Source organism: Rhea pennata, chromosome 12, assembly GCF_028389875.1.
Source record: "Rhea pennata isolate bPtePen1 chromosome 12, bPtePen1.pri, whole genome shotgun sequence".
Taxonomy (NCBI): domain Eukaryota; kingdom Metazoa; phylum Chordata; class Aves; order Rheiformes; family Rheidae; genus Rhea; species Rhea pennata.
This window is the reverse complement of record NC_084674.1, coordinates 13,234,985-13,247,752: the sequence shown is the minus strand read 5'-3', so window position 1 is coordinate 13,247,752 and position 12,768 is coordinate 13,234,985. Positions and strand designations below refer to the sequence as shown.

Below are 12,768 nucleotides of genomic sequence, written 5' to 3'. Positions count from 1 at the left end.
TGCACTGTATAAATTCTCCAGTGAATAAATGTGTGCCCATGCCCTCTTCAATTTTATAGTTACAAGTCTAATGCTACTGTAACTGCCTTCTCTCTGGTCTATGAACATAGCAAGGAAACCACAACTCACAGAGGAATTCACAGTGCTGTCAGCTGATTATATTATTCTGAATATTGTATTTTTCTCCCAGCTCCTATTCTGAAGAAGTTTTTCTTGAGGTCTAGAAACACTAACCCTGACATCAGTGTATCACCAAGGTCTGGGAACAAGTAAACAAACAGAAAGCATTCTCTATTTGTGAAGTGGCTTACAATTTATGTTAATCTCACTGTTTTGGAGGCCACAATCCATTTTTGTGATACTTAGGAAGATGATACTGAGGCTTACAGTATCACCTCCCCTTAAAGTCTGTAAACATCCAAATAAAGCACACTGAAAGGCACAAATAAAAGCACAACATTTTGTTGGGGGTAGGGAGGAAGAGTATGTAAAAGATTTCTACATTGGTAGAAGAAAACTCACGGAAGAAAATTCCCTGTATAAGGTACTCAGGACTCAGAGAAACAGGTGTGCCAAAAGCCAACACAAAATGCACTGGCATAGCCTAGCTCTGAAAGTTTATCCAGTAGCTCACATGTGCGTGCATGCGCACGCAAACATAGACAGAGTGAAGGATCCTCTCTGCTTCAGCACTTTTCCTGACCTCTCCAGCAGGCAGGTTGATCCTGGGGGGAGGGGGAGGGGTGGAAGGGGGCAATAAACTTTGCTATCTTAGTCGTATGACCTCTGGGCACAGCAGCCACCTAAAATGAGTTCATGTTATTAAATCCAGTGCTTGGTACGGCAAAGAAAGAAAAAAGGGTAGATATACAAGAGCAAAGAATCTGCTGACATTATGCAGAACAACAAAGGCAGGGAGAATGAAAGCCACTGATACTTATCCTGTTCATTTGCAACTGGAAGAGATCTACATATCCGAGTCTAACTGATAATCCTGACGGTATTTGAACATAGCGATCATTAATCTGCTGTGGTGCGGGGCTATTTCTAAGGGTCCATGAGAATAACTACAAAAAGCAAATCTTCTGTCAATCAAGTTAATTTCACTTCAGAAGGACTCGCATTTCCGCTGAAAGTATTTTCAGGGTTTGAAAGCACTGCAGGGTGTCAGTTCCTAGCAAGTAGGCCCAGCAAGCCATCTTCCATCTATATGTCCCTTCAGGCACATTTTCCTCCTGATAAAATACTTCTCATATTCAGTAAGGGTGGCAAGGAGAGGGAAAAAGAGCGGGAGGCCAACTCTTGTCCCACTGCAGTCAACGGGGAAACTCCCACTAACAGCATGGCAAGTGTTTGGTTTACTCAGATCCCTGCGGGGGGGACCAACACAGACAGCCTGATTAAACAATTTTACAGCCCTTCTAGACAATAAAAAGCTTCAGTATTTACAAAATCAGCTTGGAGCATTAATACTAGGAAATAAGCAACGAAACACAAATGGAGAGAGCAAGAATGAACACATGTGGATACGTATTGCAGGCCCACAGAGACAATAAGAAGTATAAATGCTCCCTACCCGCAGTTCGGCTGGCAGGGCGCAGTCTGCTAGAAGAGCCAGATCTTCCTGCAGCCGGCAGTTACCTGTGGGCTCAATCGTCAGCACTTTCACACAGGTCCCTGGCTTGGAAGAGACTGGAAGAAGCAAAAAACAAAACAAAAAAAGAGCAGAGATGCCTGAATTCCTCTGCAAAGATTCTCTCCCGTTAGAGAAAAGAAAGAAACTCCAGGGAACGTCCATATTTTTGCTGTTTAGCTTTGGCTGCAAGACACAAGCGATGCCTCTGTGTAAACACTCATACAACACCCTCACTACAGCTGACAAGCAGGGTTGGAAGGGGGTACAAGTTCTATCGTCTCTCCTCAAACTTCTGCTTATTCCTCATACCAAGAGATTGAATGCAGCAGAGTCTCCTAAAGCACACTTCAAGCCGATCTGCAACCCTTGTCATCAATTACAGTCAAAGGCTGTCCTATACGGGCTGCCTCCAACCCCGCTAAGAGCCACAGGGTGATCCTGGGCTGCCTCCCCCAACCAACCACCCCTACCCTCCACCCTTTGACAGGAAGTGGAGTCCAAGGTAGGGAAACTTAGTTAAAATCAAGTCTGCCTCCATCCCTCTCCGTCCTGTTTCAGCAGTGCCATCCTAACTTCGTTCCAGGGTACAAAGAGTTTTATTCTCATGTAGCTCGTATGTGCTGGGCATCGGGATCTGCCATCTACTCTGTACCTGTAGATCTCACAGCACAAAGGCCCCCAAATCACCTGCCCTCCTGACTGGGCCTGTGTTGCTTATAAACATTAAATAACTATCACTACTACCACTGAAGAGACCAAATAAGCCTTAGAGATGGCAAATTCATTTTCCTTTTACAGTCACGAGTGTCTTCCTGTCTTGCCCTATCAGGGTATCCAATTAAACAGGCTGGTAAAAGGGAAGCCAAATATATGTATCTAGTTTGGCAGTCTTGCTACGAACAAGGTTGCTGCAGAGCTCACCGAGGCCAACTGTCCCTACCTGCTTATTTTAAATTCAGCCCTGCAGCGTGGGTATAGCCCGTCACACTGCCGCCAAGACCACAAAGGGGCTGCTTTTCTTGAGGTTGAAGTACAGGCCCTCAGTTTACTCCAAAACTGGTATCTCACCTGTTAAATAGAAAAGGCTGGGGTCCCTCCAGAAACTACCGGGAACAAGACCATCTGCCACATCATGACAGAGGTGAGATTTAAGCCTGTCATCCCGCCCCTTTGCTTGCTCTGCCCCATTCAGAAAAAGCAGCTTGCTATAGCACTTGTAATGCCTTTTCCAGTGGGAAAGGCAATACAAGCAAGTATTCTGACACAACCAAGCAGTCTGCATAAAATTCAAGCCTTGAGAATTTCTTCCTGCTTTACAGAAGTTCAGCTTTGTGAACAGCACTGAAGCTGGTCACTAGTCCAAAGTATATCCAAGTATTACGTTATAATTCTACCACTGCCAGCCCAGCCCTTCCACGTTCTGGTCACCTCCCTCCCTCATTGACTACCTCTGACCTCTTTTCAGTTCAGCATGCTTAATGCTGAGGACGGGAGCATGTACGACATTCAAGAGTCCCTGGCATACAGGGAGGCACTTGAAAAACACGGAGCACAACTTGGAAATACGAAGTTGTGATGCAGGAGGCTTGAGGTACTGTTAGTAGCCACAGAAAAGCAAAGTTAACTTTCAAGGACAAAAGAGTTAAGCAGCCCCACGCTGAAGCATTCTGAGGGATTTCTGACAGGTCTGATTCACCGCATTAAAACCCTTCACAGGTGAATCACACCACCTTGAGACCTCATTTTTCATGACATTTTGTGCAGCGTTGCACGAGCTCTATCGCATGACTCCATTGGTCGTGGGCGAAACAAGACTGATGTGCCACAAAATAAGTTCTCCTCCCCCTCCTCCACATTACCACAGTACCTTTCATATATGCCACCACTGTACCTCAAACAGGCTGAATATCTCAGAGAGATAGGAGAAAGGGCAGGATAATTACCAATAGAAGACAGTTTGGGTACCATCTTTTCTACACACAGCAAGGAGACAGGCCGCTCTAATAGGACTAACTTCAAACATACAACTTCTGGAGTAAGTAAGCCCAGAGGAGATCTAACACCCAAACAGGACTCACTGAGCTTTCTCAAAGAGTCCACTTACAGACCATGAGAGAAAAAAAAATTCTCACTGTGCAATTAGAAATTCTTTACGCCAGAGTATCATCTACATTTGTGTAGTGCCTATCATAGCAGAGTTTCCAGATCAATCAGGCTTTCTAAACACTAATGAGGCTAGCAAGTTTTAAACCTAGTCAAGGGAAAGACTTCTCATGGAATCTACAAAGCATTTGTGCACTTTCATAGGAACATGAAAGAATAGTGCTATGTCCGAGAAGCACATGTATCACAAGAGATTTCAGACATTACATTCCCCCAGTCCAAAAGCACAGCATTTGGCATCACAAGCAACTCTACTCCAACAAAAAGAATTAAAAAACCTAAGCAATAGAACAGGAAAATGATGTTGGCTGCAAGCAAGCAGCAGGGATGATCACCTTCTTACAAAATGCGAGAATGAAGGGCTTTCTGGATAAAACAACATAAACAATGCAGTGAGCTGGAAGGAATAACTCAACTACAGCTGAGAATGAACTGTTTTGTTTTTCTTCCCATTCTAGCCCAGCTGTAGAGCACTGAATGTCACCCATCTATTCATTAGCTGCCTTTGTTTTCACTGTTCAATACATCTTTGTAGTCTTTTGTTTCAGTTGAGCTAATGCACCACTTTAAAAAAAATAAAATAAAACTTTCCAAAACGATGCCACACTCAGATACCTGCATTACATATCCTCTTCAGAACACCATGACTGGTTACAACCACTGATTCTATAGATCTAGGGCCCCTGCTATAAGGCAAGCACCCCAAACCTTATCTAAACCTTTTGCACTACACGCATAAATCATATTGGACGTATTTGAAAATAAGTGTTCCATGTTTAAAAGAAAGACTATGGCTTAGCCTGGATAAACCCTGTCTGAGCTTTTCCAAATAGGGCAACAGTATTTCTGGAACAGTTTTTCATTGTTATAGCCACAATATACGGATGGGTTAAAATATGCAAGCAGTTACACTGAAATTTTATCTTAGGTGCTACAGAAGGCATTGGGTCAACCTCTCTAGGGTTTTCCTAAACTACTGTCTGTGCATGCCAAGACATTAACCACTTCTGAAATGCTGATTAACTCTATACAATGAGATTACAGGAACTGCAGTTATCCACTGGAGCTGCACAGGCTTAAGTTCACACTGTTTTATTAATCATGTTTCAACTTTGTAACAGAGATGCAACACATGACCCTGGCTCTGCATACCTGAATCAGATGTCTATGCCACAAAAGGCACTTTAAAGATACAGAGATTCCTAGTACGCTAGAGGGAATAGTAATGTCAAGTGCCAGAGGTGACATCAAAAGATCTTCCCCCCGCCTTAAAAAAAAAAAAAAAATCTATGACACCTGTATTTATTTATTTATTATTTTCTGAGGATTCAACAAGTCTTCCCAGCTCCCACATGAGACCTATTTAACAGCTCCATCAGCAGTTCTATTTATTTGAATCCAACTTGTCATAAATAAAGCATAGTGCTTCCATCAGAGCTTTGCACTCATTGATTACACATTCTGTTAAGCTTTAGAAATGGAGAACTACTCTTCCCTCTCCAAAAACACAGAAGTTAAATGATTTGTCCCGTGCCACCCATGAAGATTAGCACATCTGCAAGTAAAGCTTATCTGAAATTCCCAATCAACCTGAAACATTACATGTTACTTCATCATCTTCCAATTTTGAGCATCCCAAGAATTCAGTATTTTTGCAGTTCTGTAACTTAATCATCGCACTTCACAATCCCAAGTTGCTAATGACACACTACGCAGTGGCTTCAGGCAGCAGCAGCTATTAAACCATTCACCTCTTTTTCCATGTATCCACTGCATGTGGATACTGTGCATGTATTAATGTGGAATGGTCATGACATACCTCAGCTACATCCTGAAAAAAAACAAAACAAAACAAACAAAACCCCCCAAATCTCTAGCATATCATTGAATTTCTCTGATAAAAAAAATGACACAAGATAATTCTGTTACACAATTGTTTCAGTAATTTTTATTTTCTAGGCATAGTATTTATCACCGCTCCCCTTTTCCACCACCTATTTAATACAGAACTTATTAAATAACAATACCTTAGACTTATTTGAAGCAAGGTACCAAGAAATGCATTTCACATCTCTTCAGATGTGTTTACACAGCTGAGGCAAGACTTATGATACAGCTTCCATTACGTAAGGACTTGCACCCTGGTCTGTATGAGAACGGCTGTACTGTAGTGACCTAGTATCCTATCCACAACAAACAACTGTGCATGCCAAGGGGGAGAACATACACAGTAGCACATTCCACGTGATTTGCAGCTGAGACATTTGTTGAATCAGAAGTATTGTCTCTATCTGCTAAGCCATGCAACTTTAGGAAGCTGAATAATCAAAACTCACTAATCAAAAAGAAAAGCCTGAATAGCTACACCCTTACCTATTACACAAAAGAAAAGCGTGCTCTTGATTTAAATGTTATGGACTAGATTCTCAAGTCAAAAGTAACTTGATTGAAGTAAAGGAGTTAACCAAGAGTATGAAGTGAGAATCAGATGTTTTCAACTTGAAGGTTTCATTAGCAAATAATTCTCTGTCATTTAATGACTAACACCATGCTTTGCTCTACTTGTACTGTTTTAATTCCTTTTCACGTGTCCTTTAGCTTGAACTAAGGAGATGAATGAAAAACTCCATGGTTTTTATGTAATGAGCTGATGTCATGATTAGATCACAAGTTTCCTGGTTAACAAAAAGCCCTTAAATAAAGAATTGCATTATTTAAGGTCTTGTGCATGAACACATTATAAATATACACATGGCTTCAGAAATATTTCTGTGCTTTTTAAAAGGCGTTATATCCCTCTATGCACATACAGCATCCATTTTGAGCCAATTATCAGATGTTTTACTTTGGTTAGAAGTCATCTAAATGCAGAAAAGGACTTCCAGTTGTACATATTTATCTCACCAGGGACTTGAACAAGCTCTCTGCTAAAAGGCACTTCCCAGTATATCTCATGGTGCTTCACTGACTGTCCGGCAGCCACAGCCAAGTCCTGCCACTATGGTTGCTCTACTAGAATGAAAATGCTCAATACAAATGAACATGCATGTGTCAAACACTACTACAGCTGCCCTACAGAAAGCCTGTAACTGAGAACTATCACACAACAGACTCATTTTCTGGACCACCACCTTTGAAACATCTACCAGCACACTCTCCTCTTTCCCTCTGAGAGGGAGGGAATACAGGCTCAGCAGAGAAAACATAAGGTAAAAAAGCTTACCAAATTCATAGACTTTTTTACACTTGGTCTCCAAATCATCTATGAGGTCCTGCAGCCGACACTGTTTGGCTAACCTCTTGCAATCATTTACATATTCTACGTCGATATCAAGACGACCTGACAAGAAAAAAAAAAAAAAAAAAAAAAAAAGAGGCCAGCTCTTATAATCCATATCATTTAGCTGTAAAAACAGAAGATTGAAGACCTGATGGCCTAGAAACTCAGTAACTAGATAATACTGCCTCACCTTTCAGCCTCCAGTTCCAACTCAGTCCAAGAAGCTAAGACTTGCTACCCCACTGTCTACCACTCTGGTGAATCTCAGCTTGGCATCTGACTCACATTCCCACTGCCTAGTTTCTACATCTTCATCCAAGAGGTCAAACAGGCTTAGAGAGAAAACCTACAATTCTCTCTCTCAGAAAAGGTGAAAGAGCAGCACAACAGAAATGGACATAACTGCTGCCATGGGAAATCTGGTTTAGGGTGAGAAAAGACTTCAGGCTCATAAGCTGTCATCCCAGAATCCTTTATCATTGCTGAGGATATACAAGAAACACTGGTGAAAACACTGAACTGGGGAATGAAAACCTTGAAGATAGTTATTTTCTGGCACCATCTTCTGGTCTGAAATGGTTCAGCACTTACATGCCTATGACGCAACGTGTTCGGTACTTTAGTTGACAGTTTAGGAACAATTTCTGTTCAGGAAAAATATTAGCATGTAGTCAAATCATTTAGCACTCAGAGCTCAGGTCTGCCAGACTGAACATGTCCTATGAGTGAACTTGGCTTTTCATCAACTTTGGGGATCATTAACCCAGAGGACAAATACACTTTCCTAAGTTAAAACGTATTTTCTACATCCACCCACCCATTCTACCAAAGCTGATTTTTTAATTGACTCTGTAGCTATTGGCAGGACAACAACGGACAAAAGGTACCAACCTGGGAAGAACAGGAGATTGCTCACACTTTCCCCTTCTGCCAGGTGAGTGGATGTGTTAGCAACTCATATGCCCAAACACACCTGTTTGCAAACCTGTGCAGCCCAAACAGTGCCACAACAGAGGGACACTCAACTACCCACCAACCACATGCCAACCACACTAGACAGCAGTAGTTTACCTGTGTATAGATACTGCAGAAGGGAACCAAAGGCTGCTGGATTGATCTAAAATAAAATATGGGAAAGTTACCTTTGGAATTTCCAGGAATTTACATAACAAACTTAAAACTTGCCTGGATACAAACATGATACTGAGCAAGTTGAAAAATACCACCTATATGGCAATAGTTGCCCCATGACAACTCAGATACAGCAGACTCATCACCCAGACAATGTCCTTGCTCCCCACATAACTAACATTGTCACTCCACCCAGTTTATACAATTCCTTAAAGGTATTAACTAATACTAATCCATGTGCCTAGGGGGACCTGACTAATGGAGATGCTATAGGTTATATCTAAATAGACAGTTACAATACAGGCTCTGTAAAGTCCAGTCTTTCACTAGTCCCAAGCACTTCCACCCCTCCTGTTCATGTGAGGGGGACACCATGATGTAGAAAGAGCAAGAAGGAGAGACATCAAGTAATGTCCTAGAAACCGGAAGTGTGTTTGCCCCAAGAGAGGCTCATGAGGCTTTGCAGAGACACAATCAAACCACAGAAACACATGCTAGATTGCTGGTGATTAATGGATGGAATGCACTTATGGCCTATTTAGTTCTTGCCATAAAGGCAAGAAAAGAGACTCAATTAGTGCCAATTATAGAGGTGATGTCTTCACTGCAGACCACCTGTCCACCAGGAATCAGACAGACTCAACTCATCCCACAGAGGAGTTGTGACACAGCTGGCAAATGGTAATAGCTACCTGCTACCACAGTTAATTAAGCTGTGTTTGAACCCATGACAGAAGGAATAAAGGGGAAGTGCATAGTCTACAGCCTTTTCTTATCAGAGTAATATGCTGTTTTAGCGCACAAAGTGCCCCCACAAGCCCTTCTACTTTACTAGGGTCATTCTGAGCCCCAGGATTGTTAATGTTAAGTCTCAAACTGTCTTCCCACTCTCTTTTCTCACCCAGTTGAAACAGCAAAAGAAAATAAAGAGGTGGAAGCACAGCCCTGCTTACCAGCGGGTGCTTCAACACTATCATGTTCTTCCCCTTCCATTTGGTCTCGAACATTTCCGCAAAGTAGGCGCTGCGAGCGCTGAGGATGCAGCGATGTGCACAGAAAGACTTGCCATGGACGATGAAAACAATGTCACTTTGATAACCCTGTTCCAGCAACCTGTAAGGAACAAAGACAGAGAAAACCTGCTGCATAATGAGACAAGAGAGAACGGAAAAATGCTAGCAGGGACGTGGTGCTATTAGGCTCTAAATAGACTGGTCACAGAGTACAAGGGACAGGAGAAGAAGGGGTTAAAAGACTGTTTTGCCATGATACCTTTTATCAAGCCTGATGTTTATAATGGTATCAGTAACTCGCAAAACTCATAAGCTTATCTAAGTGGTGCACAATTAATACCTAGTATATGCAGCTTGAAACCAAACACCACTAAGATCATTAACATTTGTATTATGCTGTCTTTACAAAACAAGATAAGAAGAGGGAAGTCCCCATCCCGAAGAGTATTTTGACTAGCAAAAGTTACTCAACACTGGCCTGAATAGTTCATCTTCACCCAAACAGTCTCTATGTGATTATCAAAGCTACAGCATAGCTGTATTCACGCGGTCCAGGAGGAAGAAGTGAACTTCCAAAGGACTCTGAGAATATTAGGGTAACCTCTACCAGTCAAACCAGGAATACAACATCTGAATTGAACAGAAGCCGGAGAGCACAGACTGCAAAGGGAGAGGAAGGAACAGAGTCCAAATCTGTAGGAAAGGGCTAGAACACAAGCCTGAGTTATCTCACACTCAGATATAGCCATTAAGACAAGTCTTAAGGATCTGAAGAAAGACATTGGAAGAGGTAGGAAAGAATCTTGTTGCTAAGCACAGTAAAGAAGTACATTCTGCATGACTCCATTAACCTCATTTCCAGTTTTGTGATTCAGGATTTAACCTTTTATTTTGCAGTCTGAAAAAACAAAACAAACAAACTCGTCCTGGTTTCACCTTCAGGCTCAACTAGAGACCAGCCCAGAAAGGACAGACAAATGCAGGGTACTTTCACTGTCCTATAAGATCACGTCCTCCCACATACCACCCCACTCCTCCACACATACCTCTGGACATTGCAGCCCCTCCCTGCCCAATTGTAAAGGGCAGCAAAGGAGCTGGTACTGCACATAATAAACTTGGATCTCTCCCTTTCCCAACAGGGTTGGAAAAGCTTTACTAGTGCAAGAGGAAGGCTACAGAAAGTTTCCTGCCCTAGATGAACCCCTGAACACAGGGAGCACAGATTTTAAAGAGGGACTGATTGACACGTGATGAGGGGATCCCATGATTTTTGCTCATCATCAAATGTGTTATGTCTGCAAACATACTTCTAAAGATGAATCCTGCTTTTAAATTGTCAGATAACAGAAAGCAGTCAAAGCTACAAAGAAGTTCACACGTTTCACAGAAAAGTTACCCCGCTGCAAGATAAGGCACTGTTTTCCTGCTCTTTGGCCACTGTCAGAGGGCATGCTTTAACTATGCAGCAAACAGAAGAAGACTTGAGATCAGCAACCCTCAGCAGAAGGATGGATGTTACAGGCATGGAACTCAGGCAATTACCATGTAAGTCTTGTTTGTCTGCATGCTCATCCCCCTCATTTTTAAAAGAATAAACTTTTAAAGTTTGAGGGTATCTATCACTAATATTTTGTAGTACCCATCACTTTTTGTGTATTTATCCTCACAACCATACCCAAAATATCAAGTCCAGCAGGAGAAGTCAGGCATCATCCTCCCTTTAGAAAGTGTAATTGATGCACAGAAAGATGTGGGGTCACACGAGTAGTTGGTGCCATAGCAGGGTCTTGAATGCTTGTTTCAAGCTCCTACTACCAGAACATTCTTCCTACTAATATTCCACTCAAACAGAATAGAAGCAGTTAGGTGTTTATTTTTGGCCCCACTGATGCCCTTTGTTTCAATTTTAAGGTAAGGTCTGTTTAGAAAGAGAAGCAGACAACAGTGCATTTTGGGTTTTATGCGAGCTCAGCCTTGCATCAACTGAGTCACAAACTCAGCAGGGGAGTGATAAAATCACCATGCACAATTCTACCTCCCTGAAAAGTAGAATCTGATTTTACTCAGATAAATGAGTTTTCTTCCTCTAATCTTTTTTTACCCCCCACAGCTTCCAAATTGGAACCTCGTACTAATGGGAAGATTTTCAGATCTTTCTAGCACTTGCTTGCTCTCACACTTTGAAGATACAGATACTGAAACCTTGTTTTTAGTTTTTAAAAATCAGTCCAAGAAAAGAAAAAAAAGGGAAAAAAAAAAAAAAAGAAAAAGAAAAAAAGAGGTCTATGTAATAGCATCAGAATTGCCCAGGTAGAGAAACAAGAGGGAAAGATACCACTATTCCTCTAACTGTGGAACAAGTTAGATTTGTTTAAGCTCTAGGATAAGACTTCAAGATGTAACAAGCTACTTTCAGAAACATCTTAGAATTAAATAACTTCAATGAAATTTTAATAAAAAGAAAGAACTGAGCACTCTTCCCCATAAGAGCTCTTTCAGAAGCCCCAAATTGGTTATCTTGGAAATGAGATATTTATTATTACCGCTGGAAACCTTGGCTTGTGGGCTACAGCACTTCAGGCCTAAAACTTAATTTCAGTTGACATATTATCCTAAATCACTGAGGCTTTTTCAGTAATCTGATTTTGGTTTGACTGTCAAGGATGACAATCTAATGCTTCTCCATTAGAAAGACCAGCTTTCCACCTGTTCAGGGTCTGCACACAAGTCACTGGAGGCTATCTTTTAAATGCACACGTATCTGGAAGTCATCCCTCAGGGCAAGCAGGAATCCCTGCATGCACAGGATGACACAAGGCTCCACTTAACTTGCCCCTAATAGACAGCTTGAATATCCAAGCTAGCAGCTAGGAAAGAGTAATAAAATGTGTTACACATGTAGCTGCCCCATCTGCTTACCGCTGTAGAAAGACATCGTAATAGTCTCTCTTCATGCACTTTGCTGTAATCTGCTTGTATTCCTTCAGCAGGCGTCGGATGGTATCGCTCAAAGCTCCATACAAACAACGTTCCCCATCAAAAGTGTTTGCCTCACATTTTGCTCCTGCAAAATGACAAGAGGTATAAGTCCAACAGGCAGTTAATCTTCCTCATGCGCCCATGGATGGTCACTAATTGTGTATGACTTTTCGCTAGTGACAAGCTTCACTGGAATCCTCTACTCAGTATAATCACTAAAATTAAATTCCTTCTACACATGCATAACGTAAAGTTGTTCTCCCTCAGCAAAATCCCTTCCTGACAGAGTGTCAGGACTCATTTAAGTTGACTTTGATAATACGCCTCCCAGCACAATTCCAACAGGGTCCAAAGAAGAAGACTCAACTGTATCAAGAGTAAGATCACCTATCGGACTTTTAAAAGCTCCTCCCAAAAGGCATTTTTGCCTTGCATGAGGCAAGCGATGCCTTTTAAAGTTAGGTTTTACTAGATGTTTGGAGGGCACTTCCTTTTCTTATTTTAGAATGATACAAGTGGATAATTAGGTGTGCTGAATGTAGTAGAAGAGACAAATCCTCAGA

General features: G+C 41.8%; 1 protein-coding gene across 1 annotated transcript in view; it reads right to left on the bottom strand.

The window, feature by feature from the left end:
• The window catches only part of ABTB1 (ankyrin repeat and BTB domain containing 1), a 30,009-nt gene that overhangs the window by 13,756 nt on the left and 3,485 nt on the right, over positions 1-12,768 (bottom strand). The window contains exons 4-8 of the mRNA XM_062585590.1: positions 12,146-12,290; positions 9,164-9,323; positions 8,151-8,196; positions 7,023-7,139; positions 1,577-1,692 (exon numbers count right to left, since the gene is read on the bottom strand). Coding sequence (XP_062441574.1) covers positions 1,577-1,692; positions 7,023-7,139; positions 8,151-8,196; positions 9,164-9,323; positions 12,146-12,290 — 584 coding nt within the window. The remainder of the gene's footprint in view (positions 1-1,576; positions 1,693-7,022; positions 7,140-8,150; positions 8,197-9,163; positions 9,324-12,145; positions 12,291-12,768) is intronic.